At 42.6% G+C, this 27,955-nt stretch overlaps 1 protein-coding gene across 4 annotated transcripts in view; it reads left to right on the top strand.

Annotated features, from left to right (window-relative positions):
• prkcz (protein kinase C, zeta) overlaps positions 1 to 27,955 on the top strand; it is a 147,060-nt gene that overhangs the window by 77,038 nt on the left and 42,067 nt on the right. For all 4 annotated transcript variants that reach the window (XM_042004701.1, XM_042004704.1, XM_042004705.1 and 1 more), the window contains 9 exons: positions 6,160 to 6,291; positions 7,223 to 7,304; positions 9,756 to 9,811; positions 9,894 to 10,088; positions 17,071 to 17,168; positions 18,358 to 18,444; positions 21,596 to 21,731; positions 22,553 to 22,640; positions 24,062 to 24,181. In XM_042004701.1, the coding sequence (XP_041860635.1) occupies positions 6,160 to 6,291; positions 7,223 to 7,304; positions 9,756 to 9,811; positions 9,894 to 10,088; positions 17,071 to 17,168; positions 18,358 to 18,444; positions 21,596 to 21,731; positions 22,553 to 22,640; positions 24,062 to 24,181 (994 nt within the window). The remainder of the gene's footprint in view (positions 1 to 6,159; positions 6,292 to 7,222; positions 7,305 to 9,755; positions 9,812 to 9,893; positions 10,089 to 17,070; positions 17,169 to 18,357; positions 18,445 to 21,595; positions 21,732 to 22,552; positions 22,641 to 24,061; positions 24,182 to 27,955) is intronic.

Below are 27,955 nucleotides of genomic sequence, written 5' to 3'. Positions count from 1 at the left end.
TAGGCCGGTTTCCTCCATCACCCCTACACGCAGCAGTGGAAGGAGGAGGCCTGGTGTGATTGGTCTCTGAGGGAAGACGTGGCACCAGGATGCTGTGTGGGAAGAAGACCAGCTGGTGGGGCAGCGTGAGGTCATTCACGTTGACGCCATCCACCAAAACCTTGCAGCTTTCACAGAAATGGCCTCCTCTGCTGGCAGAGGTGTGTTCATATATTACTTTACAGGATTCATCCAGCACATGACGACTGGGACACGACACACTGATTCAGAGCATAAATCTGCTTTCTGTCATGGCTTCATGTGGACTTTACAGACATGCTGAAACTTGGACTGCACAGTGGCTGCACCAAGCTGCTGTTCTCCGCCTCACACTGAACCGGCTCTTTAACTTCACATCTAACAACAAACAGAGACTTTCTGCTTCTCCTGAACGCAGGTCTTTGTTCACAGCATCTCATCTGTGAGACATGAGATTGATTTCTGCTTCATTTTACCCCAAAAAATGAAAGAAAGAAGGTTGTTGCCTCAAACAAGATTAAAAACAAAAAGAACTTGGCGGTGGGAGCTGAGGGGAAACCAGTTAGTTGTTTTGAAGACTGGATTTCTCTGGCCGTTGTTGCTAGGCCAGCTTCCAGGCTTCTGGTTGGTTCACTAGGCTGTCCTCAGCATTTAAATAAGCCAAGGAGAAGTAGGTCAGATTCCTCACTCAATCCCTCTTCTTCCTCTCAGACTCCGCACCTTCATCATCCCTCCCCTCCACCCCTCTCCATCTCCCCCTGATGCTGCAGTTTAGAGAGCTCCTTTGTGGACGTCTCCTCTAAAACATAATGGAGTTGACAGAATTCAGTGGTCCCCCCACTCGCTGTTCCTTCCTGAGGCGCCCACTGTGGAAAACTGACAAAAGAGATGCGCCTGAAGCTGAAAATCTCTCAAACAAAAAACACAAAATGCTGCAACATAAGAGGATTGGTTAGAGATTTGTTATCAGAATAAGCTCAGATGATGATGTTACAGTGCACAACTTTAGACTTTGTTGTTTCTCTGGATCTCATGAGGCTCATGATGAGGCTGAAGGAAGCAGCTTCACCCTCTCCATCAGAGCTGGACAGTGTTCACCTTTCAGTCCTCAGCGGGAGTGCAGCCGGCAGACTGCAGGGTTCAACTACTTGATGGAAAAACCTTTATTTATTTATTTATCTATTAGATTAATTATTTATTCACCCTCCTGCTCACTGCTGCACCCACACAAGTAAAAGCTGACATGCTCCGGTCTGGACCAAAATGTCTCAACTAGGTTCTGACGGATGAAAGAAATTTAATACAAACATGAGCCTGAGGAACCAGAAGGCCTTGCTTTCTGACTAAAAATGGTACGTGTGATGAAGAAAACAGCGTTGTGTTTGTCTGGGCAACCAATGAATAAACCTCAGACTCAGAAGAAGTGATTTATATCCAAAACAGGCAGATTCACCTGCAAAAGCATCAAGTTTAATGTTTTAAAACTAGACATTTAAATTTGGTGTGAAAAGTTGTAAGTTTTATTCTTTGCCGTGTTGTCCAGGCCGGTAAGTAAATATGTTTTATAATATGTGTCAAACTTACTAAATGTTTATTTTTTTCCTGTCTGTCGCACTATGATTACACTCATATTGCGCTCATGTTTACGATGTTAGGGGCCAGAAAAGTTTACTTTGAGGAGAAAAAAGTTTCAGATCTGTTGATCAGGTATGACTGGTCATAGCAGCAGCTTAATGCTGAGGAGTTTTAGAGATGTGAAGTGTTCTGATCTCTGTTATGGATGCTGCAGTAGGGGAAGTATTAGGGGAAAAGCGTTTCTGGGACATATTTATTGTGTCCTGTCTGATGTTGTAACCTGACTTCACTGCGCTGTGGTGAGCCATGAGTTCATGCGGCCTGAGCTGAACCCGATTATTCCTCAGCATATTCGGCCCGTCGGTTTCCAGGCACTCACACGATCGTAATAATGTCTGCTGGGATGAAGGGAGGACTGTCAATCAATAAAAGCCTTTCTCATCCTTCGTTACGAAGCAGCAGGCAGCTGCAGGACTTTGGACGTCTGCAATCAATGCTTCCACATGATGACCAGCAGCTCAACCAGGGACACACTCCTCCCAGTCTGCTGGACGCCGTGTAATGGGGCTTGATGCATTACCTGAAAACATGTCGGGCGGGGGGGTAATTAGGGGACCGGACAGCACACCTGCAGAGGAAGACCACACGGTTCTGATAGTGGATTAAAGACCAGTCCCTTGTTTTCTGGGATTCAGCTGATCTGTGGCTTTAATTGGTGCTGGGAATATGAGCAGTTTCTCCTGGAAAGAAAAATGGAATTTCATTAAATATCAGTAAGACTATTTATATATTTTTTTCTTTTCTTAATTAAAAACTGCCTCATGTTCAGGTCAAGTTCGCTTCATGAGATGTGAAAAAGCAGCAGGTGAAAAACTGACCGTCTCTTAGTAATTTCTAACCCTGCTGCTTCTCTGACTCCTCTTTTATGATAACAGACTGAACAAAAGAAACAAAACTGCAGTTTGTCTTGATCTTAAACCTTTGAGCGTCTAGAACAGCACTTTGTTTCAACTGTGGTTGTTTTAAAGGGCTTTATAAATAAAGTTGAGTTGAGTCTGTCAGAGCTGAAGTTTGAGGCCAGTAAAATGCTGGTGATGCAATAATTCACAGCAAAGCTGAAAACAGCTCATTAGACTTGATTTTCCAGCACATGTAAAATTATATCTAACAGCAAACACGTTGCCAGCTTCAAACTGCCGGAACTTCTTCTGATTAGTGAGCTGGTTGAAGGAAAACACGTTTACTAATACTAACGTTTACTTCTGGCTCCAGAAAGACGGCGATGGTGACATCATCTGATGGATGCCTCATGTTCTGGGTGCCGACTGGTAAATGGTGGCAGGTTAACTGGTTAAACATAGAAATCAACGTGCTAACCTTTACCAGCTAAAAAGTGCTGTTCTAAGGACTTTGCACATCAAATCTGTATTTTTCATGAGTCTCTTCGATCCACAGTTCAGTTCAGTTTAATTTGTACTAAACAAATTCGCAAAGTCATCTATTATTAAAGAAAAAACCCAGTTCAGTCCAGTTTGATCCCATAATCCAATTAAACCACATGAATTTTAATCCTAATTAGTCCAGCTGGTTGTAATTGTGTGTACAGAACCAGTTCATGAGAAGATGTGTGTGTAATGAAAGCAACAAACAATCTGTGTTCAGGAAGTTTTTCCAGAGTCTGATGAAGACTGGATGAAGATCCTGTCCAACAGAGCGGTGTCGATGGTTCTGTAGGACAGGAGAAAGTTAACAAGTCAGCAAAGGAAGCAGGGACAGTTTTCCGGGTCGGGATGAGACCTGAGGAAAATTCAGGAGTGTTTCAGTGTGACGTGCTGCAGTTTAACCCTAACCCTGCTGGAAGTGCTGGACGCACTCATCAAGACGAGGACCAGCAGTTTCAGGATGCTGAGAATCAGGATCAGTCCAGATGAAGATGTCTGCATCTACGGTGGCTCAGAGTGGCTAAACATCTCTCAAACGCATCGGATTGATGCAAAAGATGTAGGAAGTGAAACTTGGTCCAGAACCTAACCGACAGATAGAATCAGAGTTGGTTTGTAAAGATGTTTCACATTATTTAACATTAATATTGTTATTAATTAATATTGCAGACGTGGTGTTTGAGGCCTCAGGCGACGCTTTTTAAGCAGGTTTGCTTCCTGATGTTTGCTTGTGTGGTAAAAATTCTCTATTGACGTCACGTCTGTGATGAATTCTGATCATATTCCGACTCTAAGGTGTGATGTTTCTAAAAGGCTGAAAAGACAAAGACATGATTGATTTTCTAGTTGTTTTTTATGAACAGATGATAAAGGAGTATCCATAGTTCCCCATGTTTGTTTTTTTTATGTTGTCTTATGTCTGTTTTAATACTTAGGGAAGCCTTGTTGTCATGTATTAGTATAAATGATCACATTTCTCACAAAGTTTCTTTTTATGTAATAGATGTGAATTTCGTATGCAGAATGACTTTATGTAGCTCAGGACCACACATGCACCTGAAGAACCTGAAGGCCGTAGACCTTCTCCTTCCAGCTCCCTGGCGGGACACGGTGATGACCACTCTTCCTCCCACTGCTGATTACCGTCAGGTTATTGGTGCTGAGTATTAAAGGAAACAGGACTGATGTAGAAGTTTGGAATTAGCTCATACATTTGTGCCTTAACCTCTGTGTTGGCTTTGAAGACTGAAAGGAACGTTTGAAGTCTAGCTGAGGCATTTCCATAGCAACGGAGCGCTGGCTGGGACTCGTTGTTCTTTAAACAGTCGGCGCACACACCATGAGCGCCGCTGAAACAGCCCGGTACGCACATGGCATCTTAAGTGCTGGGTCTCCTGGGAGGCGTTTTGGTGACAGGTTTACTGATGTACGCTGAGCAGCAGACGTAACATCCTGTGGTACAAATATAGCACAAGCTAAAAAAGTAAGCAGATAAAAGAGCAAACCCTCCGGGGACCAGGTTATGTAACAGAGAGTGAACTTGTTTTAGCTTTGCAGCAGTGTGAGAGCCTGATCCCTGCACCGGACACAACAAACTGCACACAAGACAAAGGCAGAGACGGGATAAGGCTGAAGGAGTGCGAGCCAGGCAGAGGACTTCAATGTTTGCATGTAAAAGTGTATATTTTAGGTTTGGTGTGGCCTGTCATGACTGCTGTAGCTTTTTTTTAACTGAAAACTCCTACCTGAAATAAATCAGCTGATAAAATCTCTGCAGCTCTTTGATAGTCATCGTCTCATTGTCTACATCACCAAGCCACACTGAAACATAAAAATCCCAAAGTCTCTTTTATAAGCATGGCCGAGGCGTGGCCCAGGGTTAGCGTTAGCTACCTTCATGGGACAGGTTGGGTGGATTAGACACTAGACATGACGGTCTGTTAAAGTTAAGTTAAAGATTCAGCCAATGGCAGGCTGAATAGAGATGGTCATGCCCTCCAAACGCCCTCACGGTTTCCCCACAGCACAACAAAACAGCCTGAGGAGTATTTTATAAATGAAACTTACTGGAAAGGTGAACAAATGAAACTATTTGAGGCTGAACTAAATATTCAGTAAAACAGGCAGTTAATCATCTGCTGTTAATGATTAATAATAATTATAAAAAATATGGGATCTAAATCATGAATAACCAAAGACATCCTGAAAGAGGAAAGTTTGAGGGAGTGATTTGGAAGTAGTTTGAGACGTAGTGTGTCTGAGTTCAGTGGGTAGTTTTCCATAAGGTGGGGGCTCTAATGGAAAAAGGTCTGATCATCCGTCCGTCCGTCCGTCCGTCCGTCCGTCCATCCAGCTTCCACTTACCAGCAGCTCCAGCAGAGAAGCCCAGCTCTCCCTCATCCCGGCAACCATTTCCAGCTCCTCCTGGGGAATCCTGAGGCGTTCCCAGGCCAGCTGAGAGACACAGTAGTCCCTCCACCGTGTCCTGGGTCTACCCCGGGGCCTCCTCCTGGTAGAATGTACCTAGAAGGCACCTTAACCAGAGCCAGCTCATCTAGCAGCTCTGAGCTTCTCTCGTCCCTCCCAGATGTCCTGGGGAAGAAACTCATTTCAGCCACTGTATCCACAATCTCCTTCTTTTAGTCACTACCTACCTTGAGGCCGTAGGTGAGGGCAGGAACGTAGATCGATCGGTTAGTTTTCACCATGACAAATTGATGCCGAATCCACATCACTGACTCCTGCTCCATCCTTCCCTCACCGGTGACCTCAGGATACTGGAACTCCTCCACTTCCCGACCCGGAGAGGACACCTTCTCTGGCTGAGGACCATGGTCTCTGATCCTCATCCCTGCCACCTCAAGCCCATGTGTGAACACCCCCAATGACATTATTTACACTTTAATCCTGGAACAAATCATTAAACAGTCCAAACAAACCAAAAAAAGCCTGTTTTAATCTGCTGACAAACCAGGACAGGGTCTGCAGTAAACTGGAGTAAACCTGATGCGTTATCTGGTCTGGGACGGGACTCTTCCACCATCATATTGTTTCCCTTGTTGCTTGTTGTGAATGAATTCCTGTTAAGAGCCGTCATGTTGGTTCTGTTCTGTCCGTCTTTCAGAAAGCCTACTGTGGCCGCTGTAGTGAAAGGATATGGGGGCTGGGCCGGCAGGGCTACAAGTGTGTCAACTGCAAACTGCTGGTCCATAAGCGCTGTCACAGACTCATTCCTCAGACCTGCCAAAGGCTTATGGTGAGTACTTCATCATGTCCCAAGCAGCAGACGGCTCCTTGCCAGCCTGGCATAGCCAGCACCGCCACGTTAGCTTAGCGTTGTGCTGACGTCTGACATGCTGTCCACACGAATGCTGAAGATTACATCCCCTCTGCAGGAAAGCGTGTTACGACTAACACGCTTAAAGACAACTTTCTGTTAAAATCAGAAGCACAAATAGATAGAAGATAAAAGAAGTAGAGATGTTGTTTTATTATTCTGTCTACAAGGAATAACCTGTGTATCATCACATGCTCGGTTTGCATGTGCTTCTTGCTCGACCCCCACCCCCGTTTTAGTTTGCTTGTATTAATCAATGTGACGCGTGTTGTACAGAACAAGTACTTTGGACTGTAAAAATGTAGAAATGTTTCCTTTAAACGCTGAGAAGCTTTCAGTCTTTCTGGAGCTGCTCTTCCTTCCCATTCTTATAAAGTGAGCCATCAGGTTAAGTGACAACAGAACAGTGTTTTCCACGTTATCAATCCCTTTGACCACAGAGCAAAACACAACAAACCTAAATTCAGCCCCTGAAAACACAGTCCTGATTAGAAAATCCATAAAACCAACGACGCAGTGTGTGCTCCAGTACTGAGCTCCTTTCTGCTGTCAGCTGATCGATCACGGCTTCAGCCGGCTATCTCCAGCAGCAGATAAGAGACTTGTGGTCCCAGTAGATTAAATGCTTTTCTAGTGAAACCCCCACATTATCATCCCGTCTCTGAGCGACAGCGTTTCTGCACATTCGCTGGAAGCAACTCTCCAAATGCAGTTTTCTACCAGCGTCCTTGCAAACATGGTTCATCACAGACTCTGTGAGGAGTGTAGAAGCATGAGCGGATACCTGGGCGTGTATTTGGGAGACTGCGTTGAGGAATATTTAGGTGAAGTTTTGAAACTATTGTTCCAGGATCCAGTCATGCCGTCACAGGAACCCCCTTCAGATGCCCAGAGTGAGGAGGTGGACCTTCCACCAGAGGACCCGGATGAGAGTAAGAGACTCTTTATTCTCTGTGATCAGCTGATTATTTACCTTCCAGCTTCAGACGGAGGTGAAGAGAAACTCCTTTAAGCTGGAAAACTGCTAAAATAAGCTAATCATTTAGTTCTTTTGTAAAAATAAATAAACATTTGCTGTTTATTTAATGAATTTCTCTGGATTTTGGCCTTTTTTTCAGACTTTGACAAAACCTCGAGTTGTGAGTTTTTCCTCATGTTTATTACAATTTTCTGAGTTAATTGCAGATTAATCAGTTAAGTTATAAGAACATTATCAATAATTCCCACAGCTGTAAGTTCTAAATTTAATTCTGGTTAATCACAGTTACAGCAGCGCAGATTTAAACTGTTGGCATCAGAAAAGGTTCGAGTTAAGAAAACTTCATGCTCCGTATGTTTTAGATTTATGAAGTAAAGAAGCAAGTAATTGTTTTTACTGTTGCGTCGTATCCTGTCCACCTGCAAGACTGATCAATTAGCTCATCTAACTCCAGCTGGGTTGTTCATGCATGAAGACATCTGGCTTTAAACCACATAAATGTGAGTGAACAGAGTAAAACCTGCAGGAAAATGAATGTATGTGTTGATAAAGCAGTAAAGTCCAGCCAGTAAAAACTCACTTGTCTTCATTCAGTATGAACTATTGGAGAATTGCTCAACCCTCTCTGTGTAAACGCTCATTTGCTTCCTGTGAGTTGATTTGTGATGACAAACAAATGAAGACTGCAAAGTTAAAAACAAGAATAATTCTTCCAAATAGCTCAAAGAAATCCAAACATTTAACTTCCACACTCGTTTCCACAGAGGGATGCTGCTGACTCCTGAGGAGAACTGCTAAATCCTTAACCGAGGACAATAATCTCTGTCCAGCAGGAAATGTTGTCCCTCTGTGGGAGTTGAATGATTTAATGTTAATAGTTGTTTTAACTCCTCTATAAGTCCTGAATGTACGCTGTGTTAGTAATGAACCTAAGAAGCTGGATCCTCTGGGCTGAACTTCTCTTTCATCGTGATTCTACAAACGTTATGAAACTGACCTCTGGTGATGATAATGTTTATTATCCTGCTGAATCCACCTCCTCCTCCCTCTGGAGTGAGAACACAGGAGCAAAACACTGACAGCTCCCAGTGACAGATTTCTCCTTTTCTTCCAACCCAAGACTTTATTTGTACTTTCTATAAAGCTAGAAATAAGTTATGTAAGTGAGTAGGATAAAGGGATCCTCTAGATGTAAGTCCAGGAGTCCCTTAACAAATCACCAGTAACAGAACATGAATGCTTTGTTAGAAAGGCTGCTCTCGACCGTGGTCCCTTCATCTCCCATCACCACTTACATAACTCTCCTCTTATCTAACCACAATCCTGCCCTGTGATGGAACCCGCTCCACAGACTCTTTAATCCTGTTGAAAGGAGACTGGTGGGCTGTCACGGACTATTTGGGGGTCGTGTGATGCTCTGGGGCCCCTCACGGATTAACTCGGCTTGACTTTTCCTACACTTCACTGTATAAAGGCCTCGGTCAAACTTCTTTTACTCGGTTTCTTCCCAGCAGCCAGACTTTGTTCTGGTCTTTTAAAGTGGTCCTGAGTGATACCTCTCCAGGCTTTCTGGATGTTAGTTTGGACATTTTTCTTTCTCACATTTTTAGTCCACTCCTCATACCCGACCATTTTTAGAAGAAACTTGTTTTTGTTTGTTAAGCCACATAATACTGAGCTATAAAAAAACGTCTAACTCAAGGGATGAACCAGCTGTGGCTCTTTGTTTCCAGAAGCCAGTCACAACTTTTGTCCAGTTTCTTTAGTTTAATCTCTGAAAAGCAGCGAAGATCAGATAGTCTGACAGACAGAAACCAGGATTTTAGCAGCAACAAGGTGATTCCCAAACATCTGGTAGCTGGAAACTTGGCTTATCTCAGTATGGAGGCAGAAACTGGACACGTAGAGGACAAAAGAAGAAGAGTCTGGACTAAAACCTCTACAGCACATGAACAGGATCTGAAAGGGATGTCCTGGACTGTAGATCAGTGGAAAAGGTCTGATGGAGGGATGGATCTTCTCCAGAACCTGGACCTCAACATTAGCGAAGCAGTGTGGGATCATCTGGACAGAGAACAGAACAAAAGGCAGAAACTCTGGAAAGTCCTTCAAGGATCCTGGAAAACTGTTCCTGAAGACTAAAAGAAAACTGTGACGAAGAAGCTGTTCAGTTTTTTTTATATTTACATTTATGTTTAATCAGATTTTAACAGATTGCTGCATCTGTTTTCTAGATTTCCTGGAAATGTTTAAAGACATAATGAGCGGACCAAAACGTGTCCTCAGTGATGTAGACTGTAGATTATTGTTTGTACTCTGTCTCCCTCTGCTGGACCAAAACAGAACAACATGTCAAATTCAATGCACATTCACGTCTGTCCCATTGCATCTGTTTCTGTTGCAGTACCGTTGCTGCCGCACAACTGTGCAGTGGATAAAACCGAAGATGCAGATCCAGAGGTGAGAGGTTCGTTCTTCTGCCTGACGCCAACGCTTTTACATGCATCGTCTCACTAACAGCTCTCTCATCAATCCCCGGCAGGACATCAAAGCAGTCGTTGACGGCATCGATGGCATTAAGTTGTCTCAGGAACTGACTCTTGGGCTGAGTGACTTCGACCTGGTCCGAGTGATCGGGCGTGGGAGCTACGCCAAGGTCCTGCTGGTTCGGCTAAAGAAGAACGAGCAGGTGTACGCCATGAAAGTGGTGAAGAAGGAGCTGGTTCACGATGACGAGGTGAGAGATGAAGAGCATGTGGGATGTCAGAGATGAGGGATAGTCTCAGTCTTCTAGCTAATCATGACAAACTATTTAAGATGTGATTAATGAAACAGTGATGCAGCTGCAAACCTCTGCCTGCTCTTTGTTCATTAAGTTTTAAGGATAACTCTGTTGGACCATACTCTCTCAACTTCGAGGTTTACAAAAAAGCTTGGGACGGTGGACATTAACCCAACCACCGAAACTTCTTTACTTCTTTACCTGGAAATAAACCTGCAGGTTGATCTGTGCCCCAGCATAGAAAAAACACCAAACATTAAATGTTGTAACTTAAATCTTCAACTAAAAAGAGATGTTTCCAAATAAAGAGAGTGTTTTTGTTTAGACGCCTTTAATTCTGCACATCCACAACAATCTGCTGCAGAGCCCTCCACCGTGACGAAGCTTTCCGGATTTCTGCAACTTTTTTAGAAAAACTTTGGGAAGGTAAAGAAAATGCCCAACAGAAAAAGAGCAGTGAAGCATACATTTTTACATTACATCTGTATTTAACTGCAAACAGAATGAAGTGAAGATAAGTAATGTTTCTATCTTCGGCACCTCTTTGCTCCTGAAAGTTTGAACCCTTTCATGGAGGCTGCTGACGGGACCAGGCAAGTAACTTTGCATTTTCCACACTTTCTTTCTGATTGTCTGTAAGGTTTCTACATGTTCTAGAGAGGAGGCGTTTCATTTCAAATATTTCTTGCATGACATCCTCAGATGTTCTCACGATACTCTTGAGGGCTTCGGGTTTTGTGAGGAAATAGATCCCCAGAGCCCTGAGTCCTGATGAGGTGGGGAGTAAAAACTGCTGAAATATGCTTCAGATCCAACAGCAGCAACCAGTGAGGAGAGCAGGATTAAATGTAGATGCTGTTGGATCGCTCACGTATGTGTGGGATTAGATGTATGGAGCTTCTGAGAGGAAGGAAGGAAACAGGAGAGATGAAGTGAGGGTGTAAATGGAGTGGAAGAAAGGAGGACGGAGGAGTCAGGAGGTGGGCGGCTTACAGGGAAAAAAATCAGGGAGCTTTCTTCATCAGAAACTGCCTAATTCATAAGACCCAAGACAAGGCAGTTTATTTGTACAACACATTTCATGTACAGGACAATTCAAAGTGCTTTACATAAAACAAAAGTATTACAGATATTAAGAAATAGAAAAAAGCAGCAACAAATAATCACAGTAAAATAATAAATTACATTAAAATGATTAAAAGCAAGATAAGTTAAAAATGTTAACATGCAGATTTCATGCATAGACATGCGAAAAGAAATGTTTTTAACCTGGATCTAAAAATGTCTACATTTGGTAAAAGTTTAATCTCCACTGGAAGTTTGTTCCACTTGTTTGCAGCATAACAGCTTAATGCTGCTTCTCCATGTTTAGTCTGGACTCTGGTCTGGACTCTAGTCCGGACTCTGGTCTAGACCCTGGTCTGGACTCTGGTCTGGACTCTGGTCTGGCCTCTGGTCTGGCCTCTGGTCTGGACTCTGGTCTGGACTCTGACCTGGACTCTGGTCTGGACTCTGGTTTGGACTAGTTGACCAGAGTCTTTGGATCTAAGAGCTCTGCTTTATATTCTCTGAACATATAACAGATGGATTCTGGGCCTGAACCGTTCTGGGATGTAAACAATCAGAAGGGTTTAAATCTATTCTGTGACTGACTGGAAACCAGTATAAACTGGAAACCAGTGTAAAGATTTAAAAACTGGTGTGATGTGTTCAGATCTCTTCGTCCTGGTTAAAACTCTAGCAGCAGCATCTGGATGAGCTGCAGATGTTTAATGGTCTTTTTAGGAAGTCCTGTTAAAAGACCATTACAGTAATCCAGCCTACTGGAGATGAATGCATGGATGAGTTTCTCTTGGTCTTTCTGGGAGACTAAACTTTTAATTCTGTTGATGTTTCTGAGCTGATAAAAAGCTTCTTAGTGAAGCTTTGATGTGGCTGCTGAAAGTCAGGACTGAGTCTATCAACACTCCAAGGTTACTGGTTTTATACATGACGAGTCTGCACAAGCAGGAAACGAACTTCCTGAACACAATAGACCATTTCTGATGAAGGTCCAGATGCATCTCCCAGGTCCTGGTCCTGGTATTTGCTGGATTTGTTCAGATCCTGTTCATCTGCTATAGATCTGCTGACTCTTCGTTTTTTATCCTCCATGTGTCCAGTTTCCTCATTTTTTGTGAAACCTCGTCCTTGCAGAGGTTTGCTAGTTTCCAGCTCTTTGTGGAGAAGTACTGCCCAGCTGATCTGGGATACTTCATCTACTCATAGGTTTGTATTAATTAGCCCAACAAACCAAACAAGAAGAAAATGAAAGAAACAAACTACAAAACCTCCAGAAAACCTGGAGAACTGCAGATAAAAACCAGTTTAAAAGATTACAGGAATGTTTTGCTGCTCAGAAACATATTAGAAGGTGAGACTGGATTCAACCTGTTCTCTGTAAATCTTTCTGAGCTTTTTGTTTAGTTTTTTTCTCCTTAGAGGTTCTGCTGGATCACTAATGTTATGTTTCTATGGCGTCTTAACAGCTGTGCATGTTAAGTTGGGGAATATTTGTGATATGAGAGCACAAGACGGTGTCCACGAGCACCAAAGTGTTCCTGTGGGGAGGAGTTCTGCTCCACAACAACTAAACAAACACAGCTTCACTCGACCCTGCAAACACACTCAGCTACACATCACTCGCTCGCTGGACAGGTGGAGGTGGAGACAGCGTCCAACTGCTTTTCACTCTGAATAATCAGTCCTGGTTCTGGTCCTTTATCAGTCCAGGTTCTGGACCTGTATCAGTCCTGGTTCTGGTCCTGTATCAGTCCTGGTTCTGCATGGTTTCAGCATGGGGTGGGGCAGGTGGGCCGTGGCTTTTTAGTACATGGATGAAGGGGGTCCCCGATGAAAGTAGGTTGGGAGCCACTGCTGTAGATCACAGAATCCTGCTGCAGAGACTGGAAAACTGGGTTGGACTTTCTGTGGCGGTTCTTAACTGGTTCAGGTCTTATTTAGAAGGCCAGAGTTATTTAGTTCCGATCGGCAGCTATGAATCCGAGCGAGTGGCCATGACTTGTGGAGTCCCCCAGGAGTCAGTCCTTGGACCTCCTCTGTTCAACTTGTATCTGCTCCCTTTGGGTCAAATATTACAGAACTATAGCATTAGTTATCAAAGTTATGCTGATGATACACAACTTTATGTCTCTGTCACCAGACAACTGCAGCCCAGCAGACTTACTGTGTCAGAGTCTGGAGCAAATAAACACCTGGATGAAGGAGAATTTTCTACAATTACATGAAGACAAAACTGAGATTATTCTGTTTGGTAGCAAAGAGAAGAGGGTCAGCGTTGGTAAACACCTGGAGACTCGGGCTCTTAAAACCACCGACCAAGTTCGTAACCTTGGAGTGTTGTAGAGATGTGATGTTAATGAACGAATCGATTCTTTTTAAAGATTCTTTTAAATGAACGATGGGAACTGATTCACAGCTGTGAGCCATTCATTTGTGAGCCATTCTTTTCATATACAAATTTTTGACACTGCCTTCATCAAATCAAATAAAACTTTATTTATAAAGCGCTTTTCATGCCATAGGCAACACAGTTCTTTACATTATTAAAAACATAAGAATAAAAACACTCAATGAAATCTTTCATACAGTCACACACACACACGTACACACACACACACGCCAAGCCCAATCCCCCCCACCCCCTTTCCAGCTAAAAATGACTGAATGAATAAAAAAATTAATAAATAAGTAAATACGAAGTAGTACAGTTGAGTAAAATGAAAATAAAATAATTAACATGTGACATCATAGAAGTCTGATGTCCAACACACTCCATTCATGTGAAGCATCTATGGGCAGAGATTATTGTTTGGAAACAAATACTGTGAGTTATATCCAAAACATTTACTAAAATTTGCACAGACTGCTCAGCTTTATCTTTTTTATCTATATTTGTCCTATAATTATTTAATCTTGTATAGTAGATTTTATATAGGTACATGTTTTGATTGTTTGTCATTCTTACATATTGTGAAATTTTTTAAGATATTGTGAGAACGAGTCAGTCTTTTGAATGGCTCTTTGAAAGGAACGGGTCCTCAAGATCCGGCTCCCTTCAAAGAGCCATAAATCCCATCTCTAGAGTGTTGATAGACTCAGATCTGACTTTCAGCAGCCACATCAAAGCTTAAGAAGCTTTTTACCAGCTCAGAAACATCAGCAGAATTCAAAGTTTAGTCTCCCAGTAAGACCAGGAGAAACTCCTCCATGCATCTATCTCCAGTAGGCTGGATTACTGTAATGGTCTTTAACAGCCTAATTTATCAGTCGGGATTAATAAAGTAAAAACTGATCATTTGTCTAAATAAACTTGCCTTACATGAGGAAAATAATAGGAGCTGCAGTTAAGGAAATATTTAAAAGATGTCTGTAGAAGCAGCAGTGATGCTGTAACTACTATTAATTTTAGTAGTGTTTACAGTAACAATGGAGTGAAAATGAAAAGAAACATGAGTAATTCTGGTTGTAGTAAAGTTTAAAATACGATATTTTTGCTGCGTCAGCAACACAGCCAAACCACTTCCTGTTTTTTATCAGCCATGTTAATAACAAACATCAGAAATTCTTCCACGTGGTGGGAGGATTGAACTGGTTTCAGTTCTGCCCTCGTCAGACCACGTTTCTGCCACAGAGCAGTCACGATCCCACATCATCTGCTTCTCAGCTCATGGATGCTGCCCTGCGTGCTCGTGTCATATGCCCTGTGTGTGGTTAGCCCAGTGGTTCGAAGCCAAGCAGGGGAGAATCACACCAACTTCAGACTTCCTGAGTCCTGCATGACTAACCATCCATCACACATGATCCTAAACTGTTCTTTAAGGTTTTAAAATGAGCAGAAACAACTAAAAATCTCTGGTTAATAAAATTAGAAATGTCTTGAAATGTAATCTCTCAGGTCTCCGTTTGTGTTTTCATTCTGGTTCCTTGTGTTTAAGGTGTTTATGGCGTTTAACTAACTAACCCTGAACTTAAAAAGAAAGAGTGCAGCATCCACCAGATGGCAGTGTTTACCAGCCAGACTACACATCAGGGTCCAGATGCTCTGCACCATCTTCACAGCTTCAAGCCTCTGAAAAGCTGTAAAACAAAACTAATTTGACTCCATGCTAGAATTTCTGTTTTTAAAAAGGATTTAAGGAAATCATCAAGTCCTTCCATTGTTTTGGCTGGACGTCCACTTTCCATTTGCTTTACTGGTCTACAACAGTTTAATAATTCTTTTCAACATCAGTGTAACGTCTGTCCTCAAAGGAAACACGAAGAGCTTTCCACCAACTCACTGAAAACTACTGAAATCACTAATATGAGATGCTTTGTGATCGCATATTCTGCATAATTATAAATTCTTTAAGTAAAAACGAGCTGACCAGAGGGAATTTTGTATCATGTGCACAGTATGTGGTCTCTATTGTGACTTTATGAATTAACCATTTACCATATCAGAGCACAGCATGGGAAGCTCAAAATGTAGACGCACTCTATTGTAGCTCACATAAAACATTAACTATCATCCATTTAATGACACTTGAAGTCAACATAAAACACCCGCGCCTCAGGCTAAACACTCACAGCTCTCTATTACTGAAGTAGGAACGATTAAAACCCCATTTGACTGATAACAGGATTAAACTCCGACCAGTCCAGACAACTGATTTAGTAGGTTTTAGTTGTCCGTTTCAGTTATTACTGTTAGTCTTTTATAACAGCGTGGCTCAGTGGGTAGAGCGGTCATCTTCTAGCCTGAGGGTTGTCGGTTCGATCCTCGGCCTGTCGAGGTGTCCCTGAGCCAGACACCGAACCCCAAATTGCTCCTGATGGGTCGTGGTTAGCGCCTTGCATGGCAGCTTCCACCATCTGTGTGTGAATGTGTGGATGTGATGTGTGATATAAAGCGCTTTGGGTAAAAGTGCTATATAAATACAGACCATTTACCATAATGAAGTCGCAACAACATATCAGCACAAACAGCTCATAGCAACTGTCAAGCATGGTGGTGGAGGGATGGTGATCTGGGCCAGTAGATACAGGACCTGGACATCTTGCAGTCAAATTCTAGAGTCAAGTGTGAGGACTTCATCTGACAACTAAAGCTCGTCTCATGCAACAGGACGATGATCCCAAACACAGCAGATCTACAACAGGACCAAGATGTTGACCTGGTCCAGCCAAAGTCCAGACCTGAGCCTGATTGAGATGCTGTGGTGGGACCTTCAGAAACCTGCAGAAACCAAAGCTGAAAACCTCAAAGCACTGAAGCAACGTTGGGAAGAAGAGAGGCCCTAAATTCCTCCACAACCACTGAGAACGTCGTTCAGGAAATCATTACGTCACGTTACTGCTGCTGAAGCTACTCAGTCATGTGGAGGAGACAGTTTTACTTAGTGTTTCTACATTGTGGCTTCATTTTTATTTTATAATAAATACTGACCCAGAGTAACATGTCAGGCATTGTTGTTCATCTGGTGAGGAAGAGTTGTTACGAGTCTCTGCTATGTAAAACCTTCGCTAACTTACCTTCTGTGCCAACAGGTGGAAAGTTTCATCTTTTTATTCACTTTTATCCTCCTATGCACTTAGAACGCCTGTCAGAGGACAGTTCCTGTCAAAATGTCGTCATCAAAAGGTTGTTTGACCTGTGGTTTATGTAAATAAGTAGCTGATGGGTTTTCCATACATGTTTGGTATTTATATTGACCCGTTTTACCTCGCCGTGCCAGGTCCAGAACTTTAACTGGGGCAGCTCAAAGAACCAAATGGTCTCTGAACGAGTGTGGGGATTGTTTCTGAAAAAACTATTGATCAGACATATTGACTGTAGTTATATTATCTTCCCTTCATGCCATCTCTTCGTGTCTGTCTCCCCTCATCCCTGCAGGATATCGACTGGGTGCAAACGGAGAAGCATGTGTTTGAGCAGGCGTCCACAAATCCTTTCTTAGTCGGCCTTCACTCCTGTTTCCAGACAGAAAGTCGGTAAGAGCTCGATGAGGCCGACGCTCTGAACAACATTAGCAACATGAAATTTACATGCTGATGGAGATCTTCGCTGAAGGATGACAGTCGTACCCTTTATTTCCTACAAAAGCAGAACATTTTCTGCTCTGTGTTGTTGAACTCAGCTGTAACAGAAAGGTGTTTGTAATCATAGTTTGTTCTTTTTTTAAGTTTTCCTGACAGCTGTGCTTCATTCCAAGTCCTTTACTTGTCTGTCAGATGTTTGTGCAGAGCATCCCCCTCCATATTAGATCTTTTATGGTTCCACATTAATGGAGGCTTGTCTGTCCATCTGCTCAGTTTTCCTCAGATCCAGTCATGTTGGAGTGCACATGTGGGCCTATCTGGAGGAGGTCATTGCTTTTAGTACACAACATCATGCTCAACGCAGCTAAAACAGCTGGTGATGAATAGATTTTAAACTAATCAGATGCTCTGCTTTTAGTTTACTCTCTCTTGTTGCTGTCCTCTTATGTGTTTTACTTCCAGGTCAAAGTTTGAAAGGACTGTTGAGCAGGTTAAGAGTGTCCAGGCCATTTTTAATCTTATTTAACATGCAGGGAGAATGTGACTTTAACTTGGTGTTGTCAAACTTAAACTATATATTTGGGTTTTTTAATGTCATGTAAACACTCGGATTATAGGCACACTAACATGTTAAGGGTTTTAACATTTTGGGTGATTTAGTGGCAGAAATGCAAACTAACACTGATAACTTGTTATCACCGTAGGTTCTTTGAAAGATGAATATGTTTTAATTACCTTTAAACCTTGGACACTCAGCAGCAGCACAACATGGCCGCCCTCCTGAGCCGGGTTCTGCAGCTCAGGGTGGGGGACTGGGTCGGAGTCAGGATTCGATGCAGTCTGTTGGTTTTCCTTAACTAGGCTGTTATTTATTATATATCTGCTCCAACTGATTTGTCTGCAGAGCGCTGTGAGATGACGTTGTGAGATGGTGCAACTTTTAGAAATATCAGTTATTTTCATTCAAGTGAAACTAAAGGTTCATGTGGCCACAAAGACCATGTTTGTTAAAAGAAAACTGTTTATTTTTGTCTTTTTAATGACAGGTAACTAGAAAATGCAAGTGGTTTGTAATTTGCCACATATGTTAATACTCTGCAGTCTCAACCAGTGTGATGAATTTTCCCTCCATGTCTTCCAGGTTATTTCTGGTGATTGAATATGTGAATGGTGGGGACTTGATGTTTCATATGCAAAGACAGAGGAAGCTCCCTGAAGAACATGCGAGGTAAACATCCAGATGTACAACATCTGTTGCAACACATGACTCCAGTCCAGAGTTTAACTATCTATACACACAGTGACGGTACACAGTCTGTACAGAGAGGTTGTTATTAAAAGGTGCTGCATGTTTTCGTAGCATTTTTTCTTCATTGACCTTTTTTAAACGCTGTAATGAAGATGTTTCTGAAGCAGGGTGAGTTTGCACAGCCAGACATCCAGAAATAGGCTGCCTGATCAGAGGATGACAGAGAAATTGATGCATTCGTGATTAGATTTTGGTTAAGCTGACATGGCACAGCTGCACGTGGCAGAACTGACTAACACTGTATTTCACATGACTGTATATTATGGGACACAGTGTGTGTGTGTGTGGTTGTTTTCTATTGTTTGGACTGAAAATCTTTGGTTTCATGAACAGATCTGGAGTGTTGCGGTTCAGGGCAGCTGTAGTGGAAGAGCCTGCTTGAAGATGCTTTTTTAAATGTTCCTGATCAGCATGCATTGCTCTCCAAACATATGCTGAAAGGGATGCTTTAACAGCTCTTCATGGATGCAGCATCTCCGCCAAAACCCAACTTAACACTTTTTCCATCCCAGAGAAATATAATGAGCACCCATAATTCATTGTGCCTGTCTGCTCGCGGGGCACTCCAACTGCGGCTCTGATAAATGCTGGATCAAAGGCTGGGTAATTTAGAAAGGCACCGTTGGGCCCCTATCGGCCTCTACAATCTGGATCCTGCAGACAGTGGCTGTACATATGCAAAGCAGCATGTTAATCACTCATAATGATTGTACATATTCATGAGTAGCGCTCTTAGAAGGAGCCCTGCTGCATTCCCCCGCGCGGTGGGGGAGGAGGGCTGGTGGGCGATGGATGGTGCTGCTGATAGGACTTGTCTTCCAGCAGTCTGATGGCAGCCATGAAACAACGGTGTACAATGGAGGCTGTCAGAGCGAAGACATGGGGGAGCAGTGTGGGATTTGTGATTCTTCTGTCAAACATCGCTGCGATGCAGTCTCTCCCCTCACTGTTTGACAATCAGCGGTCTTCAGCAGGCAGACAGAGAGGGCCTCGTCAGTTTTAATGAAAGCTTATCTCCTGGAGACAGAAAATACACTACCTACACATGGAGAGAAAACATGCCTCTGACTCACTGAAGAAGCACACAGTACATCTAATTATGACCAAAACTATAAAGGGTTTAAAGGGTCTCAGCATGAAAAAGTCTGACTCACAGTGCCAGACTTGGGGATTTGTCGCTGACGTCTGCAGTGCTGTGCACAGCTTTAGTCACTCCGAGTGCTAGGCTCATCCTCCATTAAGATTAGCTCCCAGAGTCTTTCTGACATGTGGCATTGAGTGCAAATTTCCAGTCAATCAGAAGCTACACTCCCCATCCAAAAACAAAGTCACCACCTGGATTTAACTACACAAATAGGTAACAGCCTCTCGTTGGATGATTCCTGCAGGGTGATCATCTTTCATCTTTCAAAGAGTTATTTAACTCCAACTGATGCAATGAGCAGCTTCTCATTTCTGAAACAACCATGTGGAAAGACACATCTGTGGTCGTAGAACAGATGTTAGTCTGGCTAAGAAGGGTCAGATCATCGGCTTAAAGCATAGAAAACATCTCAGAAGAAGCAGAAACTACTAGAACTGGGTTAGAGCTGTCCAACACATTATTAAAAACTGGAAGGATGGCGGGAAACCATCGTCTTCCAGGAAGAAATGTGTTCAGAAAAATATCCTGAATGTTGGTGATCGGTGATCACTTAAACGTTTGGTGGAACCAGATGGAAGAAAAACAGCAGTAGAACTCAGGACCATGTTTAATAGTTAAAGTTAGAACATTTCCACATGAACAATGTGAAGGAACTCCAGGGACCGAACAGCTGTGGAGCCAAAAGAAAACCATTATTCAGTGAGGCTAACCGGAGAAAAAGACTTCAGGTTGCTTGGGAGCATAAAGACTGGACTCTGATACCTGGATATCCTGAATGAGCAGGTTATTCCATCTTTCCTGATGGCTCAGTGCAGGATTCATGGGGCTCAGACTGTGAAAGAGTGGTTCAGGGAACAGGAGACATCATGTTCACACATGGATCGGCCACCACAGAGTCTAGACCTGAACCCCATGGAGGATCTTTGGGATGTTCTGGAGAAGACTTTGTGCAGTGGTCGGACTCTCCATCATCAAGATCTTTGTGAAAAATTAATGCAACCCTAGATGGAAATAAATCTTGTGACGTTGTAGAAGCTTCTAGAGACGACACAGAAAAGTTGCTGGAATCAGAGAGAAAGGAGGTCCAACCAAATATTAGCGTTACTTTCGTTAGTGTCTCCTAAACCACAGGAAGAACAATCAGTCCTGCAGCAGATGCTCCGTTTTCAGCATCAGTTTGAGATTTCAGAAAGAGTGGGATAAAAAAAAAAAGTACTACTAAACAAAGTACCTTAAAAAAACTAAGTTTTTGTACCTGGAAATGGGAACTTTTCCATCAAAGTGGTTCCAGTTCCAGTTTGGAGCCAGTCAGGAGCCCTGCTGTGGCTGGGAGACCAGGACTGACGGTTTTGTGGCAAAAAGCTTTCACAATAACAATAATACTGTAATATCAATAAAGAACAACTTGATTTTTGGAGGTTTTCGTCTCTTTCTTTTATTTTTTTTACAAAATCACACTAACAGTGTGATGTAAGAGACTTAAATAAAGACCTACATTCAATTATATATATTTTTTAAATTTATTAGCTAAAATCATCCCCACCTTAAGCCATCAAACTGTTAATATCATGATTAAACCCCTTCCACCCTTTCTTCTGCCCGACCCTGGACTGTCTCATCTCCGCTGGATTATCATCTCATTGTTAGCATACTGTGCAGTACACATACTGTATGCGCAGTACTGTTATTTAAAATATATACACATTATACATTGTAGGGCTGTGACCAAAATATGATATTATACCAAATCAGTGGATAACAAAAGTGGATAACAAATGAATTCTCCCACTCTAGGAATAAATCTATATTTGTTGCCCCTCTTTCACCCTCTGGACTTCACATAAAACCAGACTTTTGTGTACAGGTGGAAATCTTTAACCTGCTGCTGGTCAAACACATCCTGTTATTCTGCTTCCTCATTTTCAGATTTTATGCTGCTGAAATCTGTATCGCTCTGAACTTCCTTCATGAAAAGGGTATCATCTATCGTGATTTGAAGCTGGACAACGTACTCTTGGACCACGAGGGACACATCAAGCTCACAGACTATGGAATGTGCAAGGTACCGCACTTACTGATTATTTTATTCATGTTTTTAGTTGGGCTGTCAAATGATTACAGTTTTTATCAGATTAATCACAACTTACAAATGAATTAATCGTGATTAATCACTGTTCTAAAATATGCCAGTTTTTAATGTGTTGCATCAACAGACTCAAAAGAGCCGATGCTACAAATATTTACTGTTAACTTCCCTTCTCTTGGGTAAACATCAGATATCCAAGGGTCAGTAAATGCAGCCTGTACTGTACTTTTATACGTTGTTCTGCATCATCTCTACCATGTTCTAGATCAGGGATACTCAATTCGGTCCTACGAGGGCCGCAATCCAGCAGGTTTTCCATGTATCCCTGCACCAACACACCTGAGTCAAATTAGGTGGCTCTAACAGCCAATCAGGTTCTACACAATGACTCATTAATTTGACTTAGGTGTGTTGGTGCAGGGATACATGGAAAACCTGCTGGATTGCGGCCCTCGTAGGACCGAATTGAGTAGCCCTGTTCTAGATCATAATTCAATGTCATTTATTCTTAAATCCATCCTAAGAGCCGACCGGCTCATCTTGCTCCATCTTGCCTCTCCACGTCGTAACGGAGAAATGATGGATGTATGGGCTTGTCATGCCGTGCATGCATTAATTGCAATAAAAATATTATGAAATTAATTATATAAATTAGTTACCGCCGTTAACACGCTATTTTTGACAGCCTTAGTTTTTAGTGGTCTGTATGGATGATCAGTAATCCAGCAAACCTGGACCGAGTGGAAACCATAACTGGGCCTGTGTTCTATTTTTTCTTCTTCTCTTCCACCACTCAGGAGGGAATCAGACCAGGAGACACCACCAGTACTTTCTGTGGAACTCCCAACTACATTGCACCTGAGATCCTGAGAGGAGAGGACTACGGTGAGTCCAGAGACGTTAAGCAGTAAAACGTTACTGTAAGGGTCCGGCTATATCCAGGGGTGAAAGTAAGCCGGTACGGCCTGGTATGGTCCAGTACGGTCTGGTATGGTCTGGTACGGCCCGGTATGGTCTGGTACTGAGTAGCACAAAGATCCAGTGGTGGTACACAGTAGCAGGAAGCAGGAAGGAAAGGAGAGCTTCTGCGTGCTATAAAACCCGCATTCAGAACCATTCACGACCACTTTCAGGGTCAGAAAATAGATCTGCTTGCAATACGCAGTCTTGAAAACTACTTTGTCTGTTTGAAAATTCATTTTAAGTTTGATTGTTTCTGAACTGTCTGTGCTGTGTGTAGTCCATGCTGGACAGAGCCTTGGCATCTCCATCTCTTCCTCAAGGCTCTTGCCCTGCTTCTCTCCTCCTCCTCGGGGAGAGCCCGGTGGTCTCCTCTGTGCCCAGCCTTCGAAACGTGTACCACACGTTTAATGTCTTTATGTTCGCTGCAACATGCCCCAGTTAAAATCAGTAGGAGAGTAAGCAGATGTGTTTTGTGGTATTCTTTTTCAATTTTAACGAAAACAGCTCGGAGAAGAAGCTGCTGAAAAGCTAACGATGCATGAAGTGAGAGAGAAATAAAGGTTTTGGCAATAGTACCGGCGAGAATTTGAAACCACTTTCACCCCTGGCTATATGTGACGAGTGTAAGAGAAAATGGTCTGGTGGTATGGGCTCAATACAGTCATAAAGATTTTGTGGATGTAAATGAATGAATGTAGATAGTTTCTGTTAATGTTTACATCCACGGAGTAAAGTTCTTCAGCTTTGGTTCTGGTTAAACTGGTTTGAATGCAGGCCAGGTCCCCAGATGGTACCAAGTTTCTGAGACCCCACAACGGAGGCTGAGCCAGAACCAGAACTGTGTGAAAACAGAGACATGGTTCTAGTTACTCCTCTTTAAGAACCTTCAGCAGTGCTGGAGGACAGGAAGCCATCTGCTCTCTGATTGGACAGTTTGATTTGTCACCATCCAGTCAGATGGTGGTGTAAAGACAGGGACAAAAATCTGCAACTTCAGAGTCTTCCATCCATGAACAAATGTTTGTAAAAGAACTTTCACAAGCTTGAATTTCTCAGGCAGATTTTGTTCAGAAGGTGGCAAAGCTTGATTTAGAAACATTCATTTATAACCACTGTGTATTGAGCCCATATGCTGGCTGCTTGATAAACAAACTATAGTGTCCACACGTTGAATACAGCATGTGGGAGGAGAGTTTTTTAAAGAGTCCTTTGGCTGAGCTGACTGAGCTTAAGATGTTAATCAGTGCTGTATAATGATGAGATTTCTCAGTTTGTGATTTATTGATTTGATGCATCTTTTCTTGTCACACTCACATCTGAATCATCGTCTGTTGTTCTGTCAGGCTTCAGTGTGGACTGGTGGGCTCTGGGCGTGCTGATGTTTGAGATGATGGCTGGGAGGTCTCCATTTGACATCATCACCGACAATCCTGACATGAACACAGAGGAATACCTCTTTCAAGGTGAGATAGAGGAACTTCTAAAGTAAGTAAGGGTTAAACCGTCCTGTGAAACAGTCCTCATTTCTTTACATACTGTCTGTAAAGCAGGAAATAAGTGCAGTGATTTATTTAAACAAGCAAAAATAAGTTACATTACCTTAAAGGGTAATGTAACTGGGCAGCAGTGGCTCAGGTGGTAGAGCAGGTCGTCCACTCTCCCCAGTCATCTGTCATTGTGTCCTTGGGCAAGACTCTTCACCCTGCTTGCCTCCAGTGTTGGCATCACTGGTGTAAGGAGTCAGTCTTCTCCAGGGCAGCTGTGGGTGCACGCAGCTTACCATCACCAGGTATGAGTGAATGAATAATGGATTCAGTGTAAGCGCTTTGAGTTCCCTGAAAAGCGCTACATAAATCTAATCCATTATCATTATTAAAGGCAGAAACAAAAATGTCTTTCTTCTTCTTTCCCTTCCTTAAGAACGGCTTCTTGCCAACCACGTTTCTATGGAGACCATTTCTGATGAGGCTTCAGCCAACAATCAGCTGAAGGTCCAAATGCATCTCTCAGGTCCTGGTTCAGGTCTTTGCTGGACTTCAGGTCCTGTTGATCTGCTGTAGATAGTTTTTAGTCCTGATTCTTCTTCTTCTGTCCTCCATGTGTCCAGTTTCCGCCTCCATGCTGAGATAAGCCAAGTTTCCAGCTAACAGCTGTTTGGGAATCACCTCGTCTTACAGAGATTTTCACCTCAACTCGGACTGACTTCTGTCTCATAATGCCACATCTGGCTCTTCAACCTTTTCCCCCATAAAAATAAATTATGTTTCATGGTTCTTGTACAATATGTCTTGAGCTCTGTTTAAAGTCTCTGTTTAACCGTTTTTCAGCTAAATTGAATTAGTTGAAAAACACATTGTATTGAGGCTTATCAAGAGTTTGTTTTGATGTTTGGCTGCGCAGCTCCATCACATGCTCTGCAACCCTCATGAACAGAGGAATATTTGGCTGTGCTTCATGGCCTCTGTTACAGATGAGATCGTGTTGCAGCTGTGGGACAGTCAAGTGTTTTCTTCATTAGTTTGCTTCATTTGGTTGTTGATGACATTTTTATTTGAAGAAAAATGGTGCCAAATAATCACGCTGAGGCACCTTAACACAGCTCTGTTCTTTTAACGTGTTGGACTCGGCGGTGTGGTGAGCAGGCAGACAGGTTCCAGTTGAGGCAGCTTTGGATCCCATGCAGGGAAACTTAGTGACAGAACATGAATTTACTTGAAGCCGGTGTACCACATATATGTAGCAACGATCCAGCGTTGAATGGCAGTCAGCCTGGGGTGTATAAGCAGGTGAGCTGCAATAAGCCTGATTCCACTCAGCTGTGCTGATTAACCACCAGACACACCTCCTGTACACACCAGCAGAAGACAGTACAATCCACACAGGGGAAAGGTTAAGACAACACAAGGGGAAAAACACATCAGAGCCAGACCCCATTTACTGGGGAATGTGCACCAGTATAAATGCTACGATTCATTTTCAACAATATTTATCATACATTAATTCAGATAATTCAGGAGAGAGAAGATTTATATTTCAACTCAAACCCGTAGCAAGAGCGTTAACTCCAAATAGAGGAAACATCTCAGGGGCTCATTCTGTCCCTGCACATCACCGTGCACGAGCAGCAGGTGGACCACATACATGTCACGCATCTCTTTGTGTGTCGGGTGAGCGCACGGCGCAGTTTGAGGTCTCGTAATGTCACAAAAAGTCAACTTTATATTATTTTTATAAATGAAACCAGATGAGATGAGAAAGAGGGAGTTAAGACCGCGGTGAAATCAGTTTTAGGTTTTTCACCAGGAGCACAGCAGCCCCTATCTTAACTTTTTAGGAGCGCCGGCAGAACATTTAGGGGCGCACACTGAAATCGCCTTGCATAGCAAATATTCACATTTCCTCTCATTTTCACTGTATTAGTGAAACAATAAATTCAGAAATTACAATGTTTATATTCACATCTTATTTGTGCAGCAGTTGACATAACATTAAAAAATGATCAGTAATTAGCATAACCAGCCTGGTACATATAGTTATACAGTGTGTGCAGGATTATTAGGCAAGTTGTATTTTTGAGGATTAATTTTATTGTAAAACAACAACTATGTTCGCAATGAACACAAAAGACTCATAAATATCAAAGCTGAATATTTTTGGAAGTTGGAGTGGGGATTTTTTAGTTTTAGTATCTTAGGAGGATATCTGTGTGTACAGGTGACTATTACTGTGCATAATTATTAGGCAACTTAACAAAAACCAAATATAAACCCATTTCACTTATTTATTTTCACCAGGGAAACCAATATAACAACTCAAAATTTACAAATATACATTTCTGGCATTCAAAAACAAAACAAAAACAAATCAGTGACCAATATAACCACCTTTCTTTGTGAGGACACTCAAAAGCCTGCCATCCATAGATTCTGTCAGTGTCTTGATCTGTTCACGATCAACATTTCGTGCAGCAGCAACCACAGCCTCCCAGACCCTGTTCAGAGAGGTGTACTGTTTTCCCTCCCTGTAGATCTCACATTTGATGAGGGACCACAGGTTCTCTATGGGGTTAAGATCAGGTGAACAAGGAGGCCATGTCATTATTTTTTCTTCTTTTAGACCTTTTCTGGCCAGCCACGCAGTGGAGTACTTGGATGCGTGTGATGGAGCATTGTCCTGCATGAAAATCATGTTTTTCTTGAACGATGCTGACTTCTTCCTGTACCACTGCTTGAAGAAGGTGTCTTCCAGAAACTGGCAGTAGGACTGGGAGTTGAGCTTGACTCCATCCTCAACCCGAAAAGGTCCCACAAGCTCATCTTTGATGATACCAGCCCATACCAGTATCCCACCTCCACCTTGCTGGCGTCTGAGTCGGAGTGGAGCTCTCTGCCCTGTACTGATCCAGCCACGGGCCCATCCATCTGGCCCATCAAGACTCACTCTCATTTCATCAGTCCATAAAACCTTAGAAAAATCAGTCTTATGATATTTCTTGGCCCAGTCTTGACGTTTTATCTTGTGTGTCTTGTTCAGTGGTGGTCGTTTTTCAGTCTTCCTTACCTTGGCCATGTCCCTGAGTATTGCACACCTTGTGCTTCTTGGCACTCCAGTGATGTTGCAGCTCTGAAATATGGCAAAACTGGTGGCCAATGGCATCTTGGCAGCTTCACGCTTGATTTTCCTCAGTTCATGGGCAGTTATTTTGCGCCTTGTTTTTTCAACACGCTTCTTGCGACCCTGTTGACTATTTTGAATGAAACGCTTGATTGTTCGATGATCACGCCTCAAAAGCTTGGCAATTTTAAGAGTGCTGCATCCCTCTGCAAGACATCTCACTATTTTTTACTTTTCAGAGTCCGTCAAATCTCTCTTCTGACCCATTTTACCAAAGGAATGGAAGCTGCCTAATAATTATGCACACCTGATATAGGGTGTTGATGTCATTAGACCACACCCCTTCTCATTACAGAGATGCACATCACCTGATATGCTTAATTGGTAGTAGGCTTTCAAGCCTGTACCGGTTGGAGTAGAACAACATGCATAAAGAGGATGATGTGGTCAAAATACTCATTTGCCTAATAATTCTGCACACACTGTAATGGATGCTGCCATAAAGAGGGATGTCGTAACGGCATGAATTTATAAAAACACAAACTAAAAATGTTTAGAACAGCAAAAAATAAATTAATTAAATAATTAATTAAATTAAATAATTCTGTCAATATTTTCTTTTT

This window comes from Melanotaenia boesemani, chromosome 13 (assembly GCF_017639745.1).
Source record: "Melanotaenia boesemani isolate fMelBoe1 chromosome 13, fMelBoe1.pri, whole genome shotgun sequence".
In the NCBI taxonomy this organism is placed as follows: domain Eukaryota; kingdom Metazoa; phylum Chordata; class Actinopteri; order Atheriniformes; family Melanotaeniidae; genus Melanotaenia; species Melanotaenia boesemani.
Note: the sequence above shows the minus strand (reverse complement) of the source record. Positions and strands in the feature narration are given on the sequence as shown.